Raw genomic sequence first — 19,176 nt, forward strand, 5'->3', positions numbered from 1 at the left:
ACGACGTGACTCATTCATCTTCGGCTCGAATCTCATTCTCGATTCACCTTGTCTACTCGATTCTCTACTCCGTACCGACATAGCTTTGAAAATACAAACTTCTTCTCTATCAGCTCCCAGTTCCTTCATCAACTCTCCGACAATGACGTGAACCAACCTCTCAGCCAACCCCCTTCAACAAATACGCCGAGCTCTCCCTTACGTCCATGACAATCAACATGACTCTCGCATCCGCTTTCTGAAAGAACTTGTCTAAGACAACCCCGCAACTCGCATGGCCAACAGTCGCCATCACATTTCTGGTTTCACTGAGGCTCATCATACTTTTGGCTTGCCAACTAGCACAAACTCAACCAATCCTCTGGGACGACGTTACATAAAACGGCTCAACCAACGTCATGGCATCGTCTACGAGGAGGAGGACCAGGATCGTCTGCATCTCGGATACTCATAATTGCACGGTCAAACTTCCCAAGGGAGATGTCCTCATTCATGCGGGTGACTTGACGAACCAGGGAAGCTATTCCGAGGTTTGTCACCCCTTGGACCCTGAGGCGTTTGACTTGGGCGACAGAATGAGGCTGACCGCAAGATTTAGCTTTCCAAGACGATAGCCTGGTTGGAAAAGGCAGACTTTGAGGCCAAGATTGTCATTGCGGGTATGACGACTCCATATGATGAAGGTCATGATGACTGACGGCAGGCACAAGGGAATCATGATATCACGCTAGACTCGGACTTTTACGCCGAACATGGCATGTACTTTCACAACAATAACCCTCAGTCGTCAGAAGAGTGCCTCGGACTGTTTGCCTCATCTTCGATAACATATCTCTATCACGAATCGGCTACCATCCGCCTGAGATCACCCACAGGACCACACACGGAATTCAAGGTCTTTGGGTCTCCCTACTCTCCACGTCACGGATTGTGGGCATTCTACTATGACGCCCCAAAGAACCACAGCAACTGGTCCGATCTGACCTCACTCTGGGAGCTCATCCCCCTCGACACGGACATCGTCGTGACGCACACGCCCCCGCGGACGCACTGCGACGAGACGGATGAGCGTCGAGCTACCGGCTGCGAGGCTCTGCGGCAGGCCCTCTGGCGCGTGAGGCCACAGCTTGCCGTCTGCGGGCACATCCATAGCGGAAGAGGCGCCGAGCGGGTGACGTGGGACCTGAGCTGTCGAAACGTCGCCTACCAGGAAGAGAGCGTCGTCCGCTGGCAGGATCCAGGCCAGGGGAACAAGACGAGCTTGGTAGATCTCACCGGGAAGAAAGCTCCCTCGCTCGCCAACGACGGATCTTACCCAGGCCGATCTGGGTCAACTGCAGGAAACGTTGACGCAATGACTCCCTCCGATCCCATCACCGCGGCGGACAGTCCTCCATATACCTTTGGACCAGATGTCGAAGCCAGCCACGGGACCCTCGGACTGGGTGGCGATCCGTCGTCTCCGCGGTGCGATCAGGCCGCCCTCGCTGGCAGGATGGGTCGTCGAGAGACGTGTGTGGTAAACGCCGCCATCATGAAGAGCCGGTATCCGCACGTAGGCGGCAAGCAGTTCTACAAGCCCATCGTGGTCGATTTGGATCTTCCTGTTTGGGACGACGAGAGCCCCTGATTCGTTCCTGGCTACCCTAGACTTGGCATTGACTCAACCGGGTTGATGCCCAACCAGCTCGGCGAGAAGATTGCGACCGACATGGAGGCTTCTTATCAAGTTTTCAAGTGGCCGAGTGTAAAATGGTTAAAGTGCAGCTCCGTGCCGTGTCAGTCTGCAGTCTCCCCGTTTGGGTCGTGTTCTTTATGTGACTGGTAGCAAAGCATCTGGTTCCACGTCGTCGATGAACCGTGGCACTCATCAACCACGACACCTAGTGTCGGACGGGATCAACTGTAATTTATGACCACGACGACGTGGTTCCAATAAAGAGTACACCCATCAAGATGGCAAGAACACCAATATCAGGAAAAGCGAATGCCAGGCCTTTCATCTACAGCCACCATCGTGCCATCATGTCTCCTCGTGTAGTCCCAAGTATCGATCCCAGCCTACCCTGGAGTAAACGCAGCAGCAGCCTCGGGAGCCATCTAGAACATCATCACGTTGCTTGCAATCGACATTGGCCACTTTCTTTGCCCGCCGCAGGAACAAACGCCGTGGCGCTCTCCCGAGTTCCAAAGCAAAGACGCACAGTTTCTCCAAATCCCGATGCCGTGCCATCACCCCCTCCCATTGATACACCGGGCCAAGCACAAAGCAAATTGCCTCTCTCAGAGGTGAAACAGAAGGGGGGGAAGCCATGATGACGCCCCTCTCTCCCATGGTAACACCGAGCAGGAAATGCCCCTCCCTCCCCATGACCGGTCGTCGCAGTTACAGAAAACCAACAAGAGTATAGAATCCAAACAAAACAGTAGTCAGTCATCGGGGACATGGATCGAGGATTCAATTAATCTGCGGGGACTCAAAGAAAGCTTGGTGTGGACCGGGGGAAAGCTGCTCCAATTGCGATGCCATCCTCTCTCACCGCCACTACGGGGGAGTCTCATTAGGGGAAGCCGTCGTGATGCCCTCAGCCCTAGAGGAGAAACAAGAAGGTGGGCGCTACAGCCCAGAATGATGGCGTGGCTGAGTCTCCTGTCCAACGCGGTCTTCTATCTTGGGAGCGGCGAAGCATGGTCCAGCCCAGTCAAGCCACGGTTCACGAGAGCCTCTCTTTTCTTGTACGAGGAGGGACAGACTCGAGATGCACAAGACGCCCGGGCCCTCACCCCGCGTTTGGCGCCCGCCAGGGTGAGGAAGGGAAAAAGTAAGAAAAACAGATGGCACACGGGGATTTTCCCAGGAACGGGTACAAGACTCATGGCTGATCGACGGGGTCGCCGGGTAGACATAGAAAGAGACCGCTGACTTGGAGAGCTGTGAGGCATTTGGACAGGGGATGGCACGCGGGTCGACGCGGGATATTCCCTGGCAGAGGGAGGGTCATTAACGCGTGGGAGAGCATCATGGATGCCATCGCCAATCGCGGCATGATCTAGGGTATCGATCGTCGAGTTGTGCATAGGTTGTACTGTAGAAGCGATGCAGTCGGGCTCCAGCAAGTTATGGGCCTGATACCAAGTTTCTGGGCTCGTCTCTGACATGGTGGACAGATGGACAAAGTGTTGCCGTCACCATGGGAGCAAACAAGCAGGAATAACTTGGAAAAGCCCCATCGCAAACAGAGTCCAACAGCAAGCTTCTGCCAAGTCTGGCGTCTAACAGAGACCGCCCACGTGGTGCGTGGCCCTCCATCACTAGCTGCACCTACAGCGTAGTGAGAAAAAACCCGCTCCAACGATGGCATGGCCCAAGAGGCAGTGGGTTCGTCCCGGGTCACCCTCTCTTTTGGATCCTCGCGGTGCTTGTCCACAACCGTATGATGGTGGTGCGTCCTGGATGTCATGGCACTTCTCTCTTCTGCAGCACTGGTCTTGATCGTCGTCCTCGCAGCTTCGTCGTGCACCTCGGGGCATAGAGGTGCGTGTTGCTGGCAGAACCCTTCTAGAACTTTGCCTCCCGTTATGCTATGCTCTGTATGCTGTATGTCACCTCAGCTCGTGTTGTTGGTGCTGACTGCGGCCAGAGACAGACCTGCTCTCAACAACCAGAGACGCTGCTGCCGGGGGTTCTGGGGGAGCTGGGATCAACCCAGGAGCCCAGGCCTGTGATCCTCAAGCCACTGGCTGCCACCAGATCAAGTCAGGCCCCAGCCGAGCAGCGCCGGTCTTGCCTGGAGACGGTTAGAGAGGCCATCGTCGAGGGGTCTCTATCGATCTCTCCCGCTCGCGATTCGTCTGCGCGCAGATAGTCGGTGTTGCTATTCCTATCGCAGTCGGCAAGCTCCTTCTTTCGGTCGTCGAGCTCCACCGCCATTGTCCTGACTGGGAGCCAGACCCCCTGGCTAAGACTCGAGGGTTTGGGCGTCGACCATCTTCTTTTGGCTTCGCTCGTTCTGGCGGTGGCCGTTTTTTCTCTTCCCCAGGATCTTCCCTCAGCTGCCGGGCTGCGAGCTGGACCAGTCATAGACAGACATGGGCCTGTCGTACAGCGCATCGCATCTAATGCGCACTCTTTGGGCTCTTGGGCGTCGAATGTGTCCGTATTGCCTGAAAAAAGCCCTCAGCAAGGCGAGAGGAAGAGAGTCAGCGAGACGTGGGAGCGAGGCCTCATTGGACAAGACTGGGGACGACGTTGGGGGGAAGCTGCTGTCAAATGGGAAGCCGTTTGAAGCTCCACTCCTTCCCGAGCAAGCGGAGCAGATATCCTCCAATCATTGCGTGTCTAACAACCATCTCTGTCTCTGCTATTGTCTCTGGTGTGCGTCGTCTGTAGCCAGCCGTTCGACCAGAGCCATGACGCCAATGAGACCGATGACCACCCTTTCCGCTGTCACAAGAGCCCGATGCTTACAACTGATCTGGGAGACATCTGACTATTGAGAGCAGATGGGGATGCGTGGTTTCTCCGTCCGCCGTCACAATAGGTGTAGGCGCTTATTGTGCGAGCGAGTGTGATGTGATTGGAACTGCATCAGCCAGTCTTTTCTTTGGGTAGAAATCTAGGACTCGACAAGTTGGATGGTGTCATGCAGAGAGGCTAAGCTGCCCCTCACCACCCTCTCTCTGTTCCCATTCCAGTAGACCTGATGCTGGCCTGGGGCGTTGGGTTGGGTCTGCCTGGCCTGGCCTGAGCGAATTGGTCTGGTCGCGACATCTGCAGGTCCATGTCCCATCGGATGAGGAGTCGGCAGCAGGGACACATTCCCTGAGGGATGGTCGTGTGTCTTCTTTTTTCGTGTGCCATCGGCATCATGACACTCGGTTCTCTCATGAAAACCATCACCCCACAGGGCACCTCGCCATGGTTCCCTCTACACCGTGGGGGTTTCTGACTGCCGGACCATAGGGTGGAGGCTCCGTCTGACCCTCTCGTCTCTCTATACTTCCGGCGCAACACGGAGCCATCTTCTGTTTACTCTCATGAATCCCTTCGCTTGTGTATGAAAGCCATGGCAACCAGATGCCTTGTATCCACCTCTGGCGGGCCACAGGGGGTGAAGCGAGAGAAGATTTGGAGACGCCATGGAACTTGGGAAAATGCATGCCCCGTGATGCGGATGCCATGGCCTGCAACGCTGGGACGCCCACTCACTCCATAAGTTACCTCGCAAGGGGACCGAGGAGGGGGAGCCTTGCCAGGGCTATCTGCTGCACCTGGTCGCCTGCTGCTCTGCTAGTCCCGTTGATAGAGCGATATCGAGCCAAGATGGATAGCCTCTCCTCCGTGGAGCTCTCTGCGGTACCTTGCCTGGAGCTACCCTCTAGCTTGCATCGCTTCAGCAAGCTGCCTTGGAGGAAGGGGCATTGCTCTCAAGCTAACATGTTCGTCGCCATGGCGATGGTGTTATCAATTGGCTGTTCTGGTGGTTGCCGGCACGAGCATCAATGGGACATCACCAGACACCGACTCTCGAGCTTGGTCTGCCTTGGCTTGGCCACGAGAGCTCCATGGGAGCTTTGACGCTTGGGAATTGCCGATCCCAGAGTCGAGAGCCGACCTGAATTGCTGATCGACGATCCATGTATCCGTGCTAGGGCTTAGCATTGTCAACTGCACATTATCCCATTGAGAGAGGTTGATGGGTGTAGTAGGGTAGCTATTGCTATCCCGCCCATCTTCACTTTGGGATGGCCTCATCGGCATCAGGACCAATCCAGCCCAGACTGTCTGAGGCGAGAGCTAAAGCCAGTCAGCTAACTGGGCGTCAATGGTCCAATCAGACGAGACCTCACCAACCCAAGAAGCATCCATTTGCACTTCCATGGTCTGTTGTAAATGTGATGTGTCGGTGCTTATGCTGGACACGTTTTGGACGACACCCTCAGTTTCAAACCCCGTTTGCACTTTGAAAGTCAAGCTAACCCTGACATCGCTTCACTCAACCTGCCTGGCCTCAAAGCACCGCCCATCGTGTTCATCTAGACCATCGCTTCAGCCTCGCCGAGGATGCTGAAATACGAAGCTGTCTCCGTCCTTCAGCTGTCAACTAACAACCGCTATTAAAAGACAGCGCGCCCAAGGCGTCGGCTCTTAGCGCTGTAGGTGGTTACTGCGTAGTCATCGTCAGCCTCACACCGCCTCTGGGTCTCGTCCCGCTCCCTCCCTCCCTCCCGCTTCCGCTCCCCTCGTTCCCGCGCGCACCATCAAAAAGCAATGCCGATCGGGCTTACAGCGCTGTTAAGCTCATCGGGGTCCCGTTTGCTGGAGCTCCCTTATGTCACGCGGACGCCCGCGGGCCGGTATCCAACGTCAGGCATTGGGCCCAGAGAACCGGTTATTGCTTTTTCCTTCCAAAGCCAGTGTCAGTTTGTTCGGCCCTCGGTCGACTGATGTGCAGCAATCGTACGGAAATCTCCAATTGAACCTTCTCCTCTCGGCTTCCTCCTCCCTGTGACTTTTCTGATGATCCGTGTTTCACTCCACAATGGACCCTGAGCCCACCGTTTGCTGATCACAACCGACCGCATCTCTGGCCGTGTCTAAGCAGGCCCACGGATTACCCCGAACTGAAGGGCGGATGGGGTTCACTGTAGACGATTGCTGGGGATAGAATCTGAACCGAACGATTCAATACCTAGCCGAACTCGCCACTTGGTCACCAGCCACCAAGATGCAGAGGTACATCTGCTGGTGGTGCTTGATGTAGCAAATGTCATGTACTGGACACACCACCACGGAGTCGCCTTCTGGAAGCGCATTATTCCTTCACCCCGAGACGAGAATCCTTCCATGAATCATTCTATCGGATAGATTAATCATGATGACTGTCGTGGACGGCTTTAACACTGCCCCGGCCCCGAAGCATCATTTGAACTCATTCTCCGTCGCTCCTCGTTGTTCGCTCCGACTCATCGTGACGGGACGGACGCTCATCGTTGCGCGCGCGCTCCGAAGCCGCTTTCTCAGCACATCTCTGCAGCGATGGAAGTCCTCGGAGAGCGAGCGAGGAGCAGCAGCCCTTGACTCACTAGGTACCTGACTCAACAGGCCAGCTACATCGGTCGTCGTATACGTCGCCACTAGGCCCCTTGTATCTCCCCGCGTGCAGCCTCGTAATGACCGCGTACCTCCTGCGCATTACACGCCACATCCCACTCCCTGTAGAACCAGTGAATGAACCAGGACGGGCTGCATTTCCAACCGTTTCAGCAGACAGCCGACCATTGACCACTGAGACCTGGGCATTCGCGGCCGCTGGCGCAGCTCTGCATCAGCGGGCCTCGGGACTATTTCAGCGCCAGTCATGGTGCTCGCGGCTCACTAACTTGTCTGGGCTGGGTGTGTGTAAGTGCTGAGGGCATTCGATTCTCTTCCATCGCCGGCCCGGCAGAGCAAGGCACCGCCATTCGTTGCTGAGCTGAGATCCTGACCCCTTACCAAGCAGCTCGCTCCGGTGCGTCAGTTCACCACAAGCTGCTAGTCAGCTCACATATCGCCGTCGCCGCCACCACCGAGGGGAAGCCAATTCAAAAAGGGACGTCGGAGGCGACTCATGTTCCCCAAAGAATCCGAATAAGCCACCCCAAAAGCGAAAGAAGAGATAAACCGGACGCCTGATTGTCCAGGGGCATCTCTTAGATTTTTGCCACTGTACCTGATTAACGCCGACAAACCCGTCGCGTCGAGCTTTCCGATTGAAGCATTGGGTCGATAGGTTTGGAAGCCCGTGGATCTCTCTTTGCTCCTCCACTGTGAGTACTTTAAGTCGTCGACGCCTCAGGCAACAACAGATCAGAACCTAACCCTCACCCTCACCCAAGGAGGAATCTGTGATTGCCCATTCAGCTGGGGCATCCATCCTTGAAGCTGGACAAAAAGTACCACAGGTACAAGACTCAACACCACCAAAGACCAACCACCCACGCACCTCAGGCGCCATCGCACACCCTCACGAGTCAAACCACTCGCTCGTCTCTTTCCCCCGTCTTCGGCAGCCTCCAGCTGCCCTCTACTCAGTAACCACAGGCCAAGACTGCTGTCGGGCGAATCAAGCCCCCGACCATCAGGCCCATAGACCATAGCGGACCAGTCGACGACTCGTCCGTCCCGAGGCCTCACCAGCCCACTCCCTCTAGAGGGCCAGTCCGCGAGTCGACATCTCTACTCCACCGTCGCGACCAGGCCCAGCTCCAACAGAGGAGGGACCACTTGCCAAGTACCTACGGTTACAGCCAGTACCGCTCACAGCAGCACCCCTCCAGGGACCACCCTGAGGACCACCCGCAGCCACTGAGAGCTGCTTGACACCTCGGAGCACCACCCAAGGGCCAAGTGGACCGCCTGGACCACCCCCAAGCAGCAAACCCTGTCGTCCACTCCAAGCCGTGGACCCCCTCCTGGCGTCTGATCGTCGACTCCTAGTCCCTCGCCCTCGCTCCCCCCGGTATCGACGAATCACCTCTCCCTGGTCCAGCCAGTCGTCGCCCGTGACCTCATCTGGCTCGTTGTTCTTCAACACCCCAAGGCCGCTTTCTCGAACGTCCCTTTCTCCCGCATTGTTTTGCTGTTCCCTGTGGACGTGAACAGTCAAGCAAAAACCACCTTACAGATTTATACTCAGGTCGTGTTCAGCAGCGGGCTGCATCACGCAAACTTCATCTTTCGCTCTCTCTCGCCTCCCTACCCCGGTCTCTCGTTTGATCCAGCACTTGCAAGTCAAGTTTCTGCCTGGTTCTACGGTACCCTGCAATCCCGAGCAAGCACCCACTCATCTTGCTCTGGCGACGAGACACAGAGACACCGCCCCCCCAAAAGCCCAGACCACCCATTACAGGACACCACCGCCCGCGACCGCCTACCGCTATCGCTGGTCCAAACAAACATAGCCAGCCCAACTTACAAACAGCCACCCAGCCCTGCCGTACCCTTTGAGGAGACAGCCTCATTCAGCATCCTCCTGAGCCTCGCCCTTCCGACGACCTTCGGATCGATGCAATAGCAGTCTACTTTCAACGCACGCACATCTCAGCTAAATACCTTACCTTCCGGCACCAAGCAATCTTTGGGTGCCGACTCCAGATACAAACCACTTATCAATCATGTCTACACTTCCTCCTGATCCGTACAAGGCCTTGGGTGTTTCCCCTGATGCCCAGCTCCCCGAGATCCGATCTGCCCACCGAAAGCTTGTCCTCAAATGCCATCCCGACAAGGTCCAGGACCCGACTCTGAAGGCTCAGAAGCAGGACGAGTTCCAACAAGTCCAACAAGCCTACGAACTCCTCAGCGATGAAAAGCAGCGACAGAAATACGATGATCAGGTCCGCCTTCAAGAACTCCGCGAGCAGATGCGGGCCAAGGTGGCGAGCTCATCATCAAGTCGCTCCGCCCCCTCGTTCAAGTACGAAATCCGTACCAACGACCGCACGTACAAGACGACTTCGCCTAGCGCCAAGGTCTTCTCCTACTCGCGCTCCTACGAAGATACTGATCTTCGCGGTGCCGATATCTTCGAGGGTGTTCGCACCGTGAGAAGGGAGGCGTCGTATCAAGGCAAGCCCTCGAGGCGTGAAGAGAGGGAACGAGACCGTGATCGCGAGATCCGGGAACGAGAGAAGGAGCGTGAGCGCGAACGTGAACGAAGAAAGAAGGCCGAAGACGCCGTCCGACGTGCTGAAAAGGAAGCTAAGGAGGCTCGACGCGCCGAGAAGAAGCAGAAGGAGAAGGAGAAGGACAAGGAGCGCAAGCGGGAGTCCGAGGAGAAGAAGCGTCACGCGAAGCCATATATCGAGACGTACGACGACGAGGAGCCTGCTCCCAAGTCGGAGAAGAAGAAGTCGAGCAAGAAGCACGACCGCGATCGCTCCGCCCATCGGGAAGAGGCGCCCCCTGCGACAGATTCAGTGCCACCCCCGCCTATGCCCTCCATACCGACGGAACAATCGTATGAGGATAAGGAATCCGAGGCTCTGAAATATATCAACGCCTCGCGACAACAAAAAAAGAACCCATATGCTCGCCATATGCAGCCTCCAGCAGCTCCCACTCCCCCCCCTGTCGGGTCACCATTTACTGCTCCGGCCACTCCGGATGATGATGTGCGCCGGTCATCAGCGAAGCCCCGACGTGGATCCTCAGGCGAGAAGGCCTACAAGAAGAAGCCCTCGAAAGAGGTTCTCGATGACCCCATCGAGGTCGACGTCTCTCCCTCGGGTCGCCCGCATGTGCAAAAGTCGGCCACCAGCACTGGCATTTTGTCAGGCTCCCCTCCCCGACGGACCAGCACCATGCCCAGCGATGCATATGGCGGTCGCCCGGTCCCCAACTTGCCACGAGCTCAGACATATAGCGGATATCCCGACGTGGATTCCCGTGGTCGAAATCGCTCCAAGATGCACGCTCAGATTATTGAGAGTGACTCCGAGGACGAGTATGAGCGCCGTCGAAAAGAGCGCAAGCACCGCAGCAAGAAGCATCGGTCCCCTGAACCCCGTGGGGAGCATGTGACGCAGTATCGAGTTGATACTAGCGGTCGGACGAGACTACAAAACTCGTTCTCGCGCTCTGCGGACCCTGAGGCGGATGCTTATGGGGGATATTATTCCCATTATGGGGAGCGCCCTTCGCTATCTCGCGATGCTAGTTACTCGCAGTCGCCCGGCTACGCTCAGTACGACAAGTACAAGACGTCCAAGGCTTACGACTATGGCGACGTGCAGTACAGCACATACCCAACCTACCGCGAGGAGTATGCTCACCCGACGCCGGCGTGAGCAGCAGAGTGGCCATGAGCCACCATTTGTTTTGAACTACATTTCACGGCGTTTGAACGCATGTATTCCATCATACCGGCTTTTATTACGATTCTGTCTATCGGCATTTGCATTCTTTGTTCTCTTCCTGGTTTCATACACTTACGAAACGACATATGTCTTAACGAAACACGAAATTTACTTGCGGGTTGCACACTAGCACCTGCAAATGTGGGATGATATAAGGCGTGATGGGTTGCGTTGGTCATCTGCTCTGATGATTTCTTTGACTTTTACGGTTTTGCTTTTTGAGATTACGCTCCCGGCATCTGGATAAAGGACTGGATCACGGTACAAAGACTTGCTCGCGTGTTTGGAGACATTCATGAATATCAACATACACTATCAACAGGTTGCTGGCCCATGGGAACAGTTGGTGCATCTGGAGCCGCTCGCTTTACGCACAAGGAGCGCAGATATACAGGCGGCATTCATGCAAGGGGACGGGATCGCGGGAGGTTCCCAGTCTGAGATTTTCCTTGCTCTCTTTTTTCGACATTTGACGGCGTTGGGGATACCACACTCGCTTGGATGAGATTCTTTTTACTGAGTTGGAGGGAGATGGAGTCTCGACGAACAGATAGAATGAGGCAGGCTTGCAACAGCCTGACCTGGTTATCAATGATGTCAAACCCGCTATCAAAGTCTATTGCCTTTGTGACGTGTTGTCATTATATATAGTATAGAGTCACGGAGACTGTTGCTCCGTAAATAGATTGTAAATACATGTTGCACACCAATATTGCTGTCCTTGTTTCTCATGACCTGTGCCTTGTTTATCGTGACGTGATATAACACAAGAATAGCTTCTCTTGAGGCTGAAGCATACGGAGGAGGGTTTGAGCTACTGAACGACAGTAAACCTACGTAGCCGGTTGGAGATAAGCTTAAACACACGTCCTCTCTTGGATCCAAAACCGGTCACATCTCTAGACCCAATTCATGCCCAGCCTCGTCTGTTTTGCAGTTGCATTTGTGGGAGTGGCTTGCAACGCCACCACAAGGCAGCCAGGGACTCAAAGAGAGAACCATACGGACAGCCAGCTGCTCACACCTCCTACGATCTTGATATCCAATAGCAGATGCTTTGGAACTTGAACTTGCGCTTTTCGACCAACTAGGAACCTCAGGGCTTCATAGCTGAGCCCGTCTGACCATGGAAATCCCTTGTTTGCTTGCGTGGTCAAGTCCTACGCCAGCTGAGATGGCGTCTCATGAGGCGTCTAGACCGAACGCCATCTTCTCACGCAACCAATACCACCGCCCTCATCGTCCTCTATGCGAAAAAAACTGTTGCGCCAAGGCAGCCTCTGGAGGCGGCGCCTTGCAGCGTGAGCTGTCGCGGGCAGCTGCTTTGCTGGAAAAAATGCATCCGCCTTCTCCTCCCGCCATCTCTCCTTTTGCATCCATGGGCCAGCAGCAGCCTGCTGTGCTGCCATTATGCCTCGACAAGAGTACGGGCTGGTGCCCCTCAGCTCTGAGCATTCTCCATCTGCGAGGGGGCTACCGTGCCCTGACGATCGAGTCACGAGGCAGGGAGAGGTGCCGTTTGACTACGATACTGCTTACACTGGTCAAGGCTGGCAGAGAGAACAACATGCATACAACACCGACTTTGACGCTACAAATCCTGACGATCGAAAACACACGAGCCATGAATATGTATCGGCTGCACATAACCATTTTGGTCTACCGAGCGACAACACTCTGAGGAGGAATGCCAGGGAACACGCCGAGGCGACTCGCAAGTCGCAGCTATCAAAGAGAAGATCGATGATATGGCATTTAGTCATTGACCTGCTCTTGGCCATCCCAGCCTTGGCATTTCTGCTCTATGCGGGTGCCGTCAATCACTATGAAGGGAGACCGCTGAGGGAGAGCGGCTGGCGCACCGTCTCGACCCTGTACGACCTGGCCAAGTACGGACCTACCATCTTCCCCATCGTGTTTGCCGCCATCGCGACAAACCTCTTGACCGCCGTCGCGGCGTGGAAGCTCGAGCGTGGCATCTCTGTTCTCAGTCTCGAGTACCTCCTCCGCAGCCGTACCACCTTCAGTGCCGTCACTTCGCCCCTGGTCCTCAAGTCGGTCAACTTGATTACACCCATCATCATCGTCTTCTGGGCGCTCTCGCCGTTGGGAGGTCAGGCTGCGCTGCGGGTACTGGACACGGTGCCCAACGCGCACAAGCAGCCGTGGAACTGCAGCTATCTCGAGGTGCGTCCTGAGTTGCCGCCCGTCTATGGGGCCGACGGGTCGGTTGCCAACTCTACCGTCATTGCCACGTTTGCTGCCGCGCTTGCGACTCCGCCCGAGAGCAAGGAGGGGAAGCTGGACATTTGGGGCAACGTCAAGATACCCATGATTGAGCCGTATCTTGGCGTCGACGTTGACAAGTGGTACACTTTGAAGGATTCGTTTGACGTGTACTCGTCGTTGGTTGGACTGCCAGTGAAACCCCTGGAACCCTTCCTCCCAGCCTTCAATTACACATTCAGAGTCAACACGTCGTACATAACCACAAGTTGCACGGCAAATAACCGCTCTATGGATCTGGATGGCTGGAGGGATTACGTCGATGAGCACCGCGACTTTTCCAACGGAAAGGGGCTCATCATCGAGACGTCGAATCCCGACAAGTCAGGCACCAAGGCAAGGCTGTTTCAAATAACGTCCTACCAGCCGGGAAAGCTCACAAACGTCTTTTGCGAGCTGGGCACGACGTTTGTCGAGGTCGAGATTGAGTGCCACCACTCGCAGTGCGGTGCCGTGCGCATCCGGTACACTCCCGGCGCCAAGACCAGCAACTTGACGTTTGTCGATGATTTGCAGGGCGCGGCAAAGGGGAAGAGGATGGATCATGCTTTTCTGCAGATGTTTGTCAATATGACGGAGCCGAGACGGAACGGGAGCTTTTACCTGCCGTCTCCCATGGAGCTGTACCTCTTCAGCTCCGATGAGCCATACGCCGTGACGCCGACATGGGACAACGCGTGGAATTCGGGATCGAAAAAGGACTGGGAGAGGGGGTACAAGGCGTTTCCTAAGCGCTTCACGCAGCTTCTCAACACTTTTTGGATCGCCTCCCTAACGCCCCTCGGCGCGGCGCAGTTCAACAAGTTTGCCGCCCCGGGCGCAAAGCACGGAGCCGCGCCTGCGGGACTGACGGCAACGGGTCACAAGATGAATAACGAGAGGGTTCTTGCCGTGGACAAAGCGTGGCTGGCCATGCTGTACGTTGCGTCGTTGGCAATGTTTCTGTCTGCCCTCGCTGCTGCGGCTTTGGGTGTGAAGAGACGAGGACCTGATATTTTGGACTACGCAACGACATTTATACGGGATAATCCGTATTCGAGTGCATCTACTGGAGAAAACTCGATGGAGGATGGAGCAGATCGAACGTACAGGCTTAGAAAAGTGAGGTTATGCATAGGCGACGTCAAGCCAGATGCGGAGGAGGGATACGTAGCGCTGGCGACGGTGGACAAGGCCGTGCCGTTGGGAAAGCAGGGGAGCGATAGGCGTTACATGTGATTAATTAATTTACATTTTTTCCGAAACGCGGGACGGCAGTTGACGTGCCTGATGTAATATGCTCAACTTGACGTGTATGATGAGCGGGACGGGACTCGGCATATTTGCTTGCAGCTCGTGATGGAGCGTGACGGGAACGTACGGAAAGGCGGTCTGTCATGACTAACGATGACAAGAATCGAGAGAGAGGAAGCGAAGAGAAAGTTGAAGGGGGGAGAGATAGAGGAGGAGAGATTGAAGAAGAGAGAGGGGGAGAGTCGTCCATAAAAGACCCAAGTCCTCCCCCTCCAAGTTCAACCTCATCAACCAGCACAACCAACACACACACTCTTATATATATTCATCCACATACACATTACCAGACTTGGTCTCACCCTTTTGGCTGCTACTCAAAGCCTTGGACTCCCCTTACCATTCAGCTTGACTTGTTGTTACCCCTCCCATCCCACCGAGGTTCAACTCCAACACAACTGATCGAAGATCGGATCAAGGAGCATCACGATCTCATCCATGCCATTCCCCCTCGCCAACTCTATGGCGAGTCTCTCACACTTTCTGCCATACGAGTTTACCCATCTCTTGAAAGAGCTCGGCTCAAAGAAGTTGGTCGAGACAGGGCTTTCTTTGCACGGGTCCTGGGCAGATGGTGCCGAGGCAATACCCACCTCGTGGTCAATCAATGCCCACCATCCACCATGTTGCTTCATCTTTTGCTTCCTGGCGCCTGAGTTCTTGGCTCAACTACCAGAGGCGTCTCATCCCAACGTTGTAGTTCTTGGTTCGGCAACCAAAGCGACCTTGTTAGCTCGCGTGTTTCCCCCTCCTACTCGCGGTACTGGGCCTACAGTTTGGCCGCCGTCCTGGCTCTTCTCACACGGACTCGGACGCCACAGACTTGTTCAATCCTTCCTGGGTCACGGTTCGACTTGCCACCCCTACCCGGTCACACCTATCCATCCGACTTGGGAGCACTCAAACTCACAAGCTGGTCTGGGCTACCGTCGATCGTGCAAGCTTGCGTGCCTTTCCATCCGACATGCTGTTCTCCTTTAAGCTCGGCTGCCGTCTTTTCGATGGGATCAGTCTCCTTGGTACCAGAAGTGTCACCCAGGCATACTTCCCAAAGGATCTTGGGCTCTAGCTCGAGTCTCTCACACTCCCTACCACATCTACTTGCCCATCGCTCTGACGCCCTGGCCGCAATCCTTGATCCGGAGCGAAAACTTCGACTCATCTTCCCTGCGTGTTTCCCCCTCCTGCTCGCAGGTCCCTTTCATGGAAGTTTGGCCGTTGTGTTGGCTTGCGTGATTCGAACTCGACACCAACTTGGCCAATGACGCAGAAGCATTCAATGGCATGGGAAACGAACATGTCATGTTTCAGACGGAAAACATGACCAGTCGGCGGCCTCGATGCACATTCCCCGAGCGACTACATCGAGCCAGTCGAGGTGAAAGAGAAGGTGGCTGTGAAGGTGACGATTTATACCACCGGACATCCCGCCAACTTCAACAAGCGATTCCACTCTGTCTATTGGGCTTTCTTTCTCCACGATCCAGTACACCAAAAGGACGAATACCTCGTCCCTACGAGGTGCGAAAGCCGTTTCGCCACACCCCGTGCACCCTAGGACATCCTGGAGAGAATGGCGTTCAGTATCGTCTTCTCCTTGGCCCTGTTCCTTTTGCCCTCTTGGTTGATTTGACGAATTCATCGCCTGCGCCTTTCTCACTAAGCCTCCGAGGAAAAAGTCTTGTGACTGCTCTGATGATGTGTACTGGCCTCTTCAACAGCCTTCGAGATGACTAGGCATGTCTCTGGGTCTGATGCTGCGGTAACCCTGAGCTTCTGTCACAACCTCTGCCTTGAGCTGCCCCAATTCGAACCACAAGTTCGCAGTCCACTACCCGAGTCAACACAACCTTGATATCTGGTCCCCCTGCCACGCCTCATGCCCATTCCTCTACCTGTGCTTCTCACAAGCCACAACAACTGTTGCTACGCACGCCCGACGGTAGACATGCCCTACGTCAAGTATGCCTCGAGTCAAGAAACTCTTGGGTTGAAGCAGGAGGTCAAACATCAACGCTGTAGAGTCACCGTCAGTCCACAAACATTCCCTCGCTATTTGCGAGAACCACACACAATCCGGGCCATTCCCCTTCTCACCAAATGTTTGGCTCTGCAAGGTCCAGTGGAAAGGGTACTATGCCGCGAGACCTAACCGCAGCTGAGAAACAAGAGAGGAGGTCCGTTGGATCGCACTGCAATGAAGCCATATGATCTTCATTCCGATGTTGTCCGCGCCAGACAAGGCAAGATCGACTTCGGGATACTGAAAAGGCTGTTGACGATCGCTCGTCAATGCCGGTGCAAAGGTGGACGAGAGCGGCTCGGGCGACATGACTCCCCTGTACTACTTCACCGCCAATAGAGCCAGCCCGGCTGTGATATTGACTCTTGTCGAGAGTCTGGATGGCATCGACATTCGGCACCTTTCCAAGCTTCCTGGCTCAACGTGGCTGTTGTCCAATCCTGGGCCTTGGATCGAGTGCGATCATTCATGAAGCTGAAGTGGGAGCGATTCTCCTGGCCCACACGCAACTAGCACGCTCCGACAAAGACTTCTTTCTCAGCCCAAGCGACTCCCGAGCCATTCAAGAAGCACTGTGCATCTCATGGCGCGTTCAAGGCCCATCCAACTCGGCCACTCGCACATGGCTTCCGTCCGATGTTCTGGACTTGCCGCCGAGTGACACCATTGTCCTGACTGGGTCTATTTCCTATCTTTCCGGTTTCCTTCCAGAAGAGGAGACGAGATAGATGCTGGTCTCCCTACACACAAACGTCTAATTCCCAAGGTCTTGGGAACGCCAGAAACTGAGCGAGAGGAGGTCCACGCCATGTCGACAGCCACGGATAATTGTCCGCCCAATTTGGCATGCGGAAACCCGAAACGAGTTTGGACTGGACTCATGACCGACTCAGAGCCGTCGTCTTGGGGCCCTGGTCAGACGTATCATGGCCCGTTAGACATTTGCGATCTGCTCGAGGTTCCCGGCTGCCAGTAGAGTCATGCATAACAACACCCCTTTCTGTGCTGGATGTGGCTACCACTATGGGCAAGCAAATCCATCAAGAGAAGCCTGCAAGTCTCGAGTCCTTTGGTGAGGTCCATGTCATCAATTTCGGTCCTCCGGGAAATGGTACCCAGAAGAAGGGACGGGCCATTACATTGGAGATGGATTCGCTCACAGCAGAGTGCATCTACAACGACGATGTCAAGTCCTTGCGATTCCGACCTCAGAGAATGGCGAAATCGAAATGCTTCTTCTGTTTCCGCTGGCCGCTTCTCAATCTATATATAATCAACCAACACTTGGTATCCATGAACGCGTACTTGAGCAGTACCCCGAGCCAGATTGGACGCTGGCATCTCACCTGTACATGCAGATGGAGACTCCTACTCAACTCGCGGTTGCTCTTGGCGTCCATATTTGCGCTCCGGCTCATGACGCTCTGTGCCAGATCTTTGGCTCCCTGCTCGGCGCATATCCCATCACATGATTGTACGCAAACATTGCGAATTCACAACAACGAGTTCTCCCTGAACGCGGACACATATTCCAGATGGCGCCCTCACAAGAACTCCACTTCCAGGCCTTCCATCGCTTCCAAATCGATAGACTGTTCTTCCTGCTGACCTCTTGGGAGGAAGCCCGACGAGTTTTGTGCGTATCTGTACAGCGCGCTCCTCGAGTACGATAGCCACCTTTGAGACCCTGGCCCGCCGCGTCGCCTATACTGATCTGTCAGAAACTATGGCATATTCAGCCGGCCCACAACCTATTGGCTCCCCAGGCTCCCCAGGCAGCCCAGTGCCTTCTGAACGAAAAGAGCCATCAGGATGAGTCTTCTCGCCCGGTGTTCACTGCTGCTTTCCCACGTCTGGAAAGCAGAGACTTCATCGGTCTTCAGTTCTTCTTGGAGATTGAGCAAGCCCGCACGGCTGCTTGGACGCTGTGCCGTCACAGATGCCAACCTCACTGCCCACGATGAGATTTGCGTTGAATCGCCCAGTGAGTGGGATTTCCCGTCGACGACTTGTACATGGTTCGGATTCCAAGAGGTACGAGAGAACGCCTCACACAACCCTCGGTTCCTGGTGTTTACTCACTGTTTTTGGCCCGCGGCATAGATCATATGCCACCGACCTGGGTCCAGAGTCAACACGCGCTGGACCAGCGATCTTGACGGAATTAATCGGTGCCTTGAGGATGTTTCCGAAACGGTTGCATTTATGTCCCTATGTACGGGAGGGAGAGCGGACTATCTGAAGAATGGGCCAATCTTCACAGCGATCAATCACCATGAGACGACGATTCTACTCTTGCTCTTGAAGCCTCACTGAAGCCATGATCCTTGGATTCTTTGAGATGCCGCAGCAGATTCGATCGTCACTTCTTCCAAATCGCAGCAAGCGCGAGACAAGGCGCAAGCTGGGCGTGTTGGAACAACAACAGTCGACCCAATCCACCACCAGCACCAACTCCCAAGGCACTATTCGATGCCAATTAGGGTGCCTTTCCAGCTTGGTGTTTCTTTTTCCTGCCAGGCTAGCCTTCAATGATCTTGCCTTGTTCTGGCATCTACTCATATCCCATTACTTTCAACCAAGACCAAGGATGCACTCGACTGTCATCGCATTTGGGTTTTCCCGGCCACCACAAACTCTTCATCTCGACGACAGCTTCTTCAGCTTACCATGACTTG

The 19,176-nt window shown here is 55.0% G+C and overlaps 3 protein-coding genes across 3 annotated transcripts; all 3 read left to right on the forward strand.

Annotated features, from left to right (window-relative positions):
• Positions 1–398: 398 nt before the first annotated feature.
• Positions 399–1,630, forward strand: NCS57_01258800 (uncharacterized protein; the record flags this gene model as incomplete). Its single annotated transcript, XM_053062259.1, has 3 exons — positions 399–530; positions 599–659; positions 711–1,630. 3 exons carry the CDS (start codon positions 399–401, stop codon positions 1,628–1,630), a joined length of 1,113 nt encoding a protein of 370 aa, XP_052908787.1.
• A 7,526-nt stretch (positions 1,631–9,156) lies between these two features.
• NCS57_01258900 (J domain-containing protein) lies at positions 9,157–10,830 on the forward strand (the record flags this gene model as incomplete). Its single annotated transcript, XM_053062260.1, has 1 exon — positions 9,157–10,830. The coding sequence occupies one exon, from the start codon at positions 9,157–9,159 to the stop codon at positions 10,828–10,830; it is 1,674 nt and encodes a 557-aa protein (XP_052908788.1).
• Positions 10,831–12,309: 1,479 nt separating this feature from the next.
• On the forward strand, positions 12,310–14,403 carry NCS57_01259000 (uncharacterized protein; the record flags this gene model as incomplete). The annotated part of the gene is made up of 1 exon (XM_053062261.1): positions 12,310–14,403. The coding sequence occupies one exon, from the start codon at positions 12,310–12,312 to the stop codon at positions 14,401–14,403; it is 2,094 nt and encodes a 697-aa protein (XP_052908789.1).
• Positions 14,404–19,176: the final 4,773 nt, after the last annotated feature.

Source organism: Fusarium keratoplasticum, chromosome 10 (assembly GCF_025433545.1).
Source record: "Fusarium keratoplasticum isolate Fu6.1 chromosome 10, whole genome shotgun sequence".
NCBI lineage: Eukaryota > Fungi > Ascomycota > Sordariomycetes > Hypocreales > Nectriaceae > Fusarium > Fusarium keratoplasticum.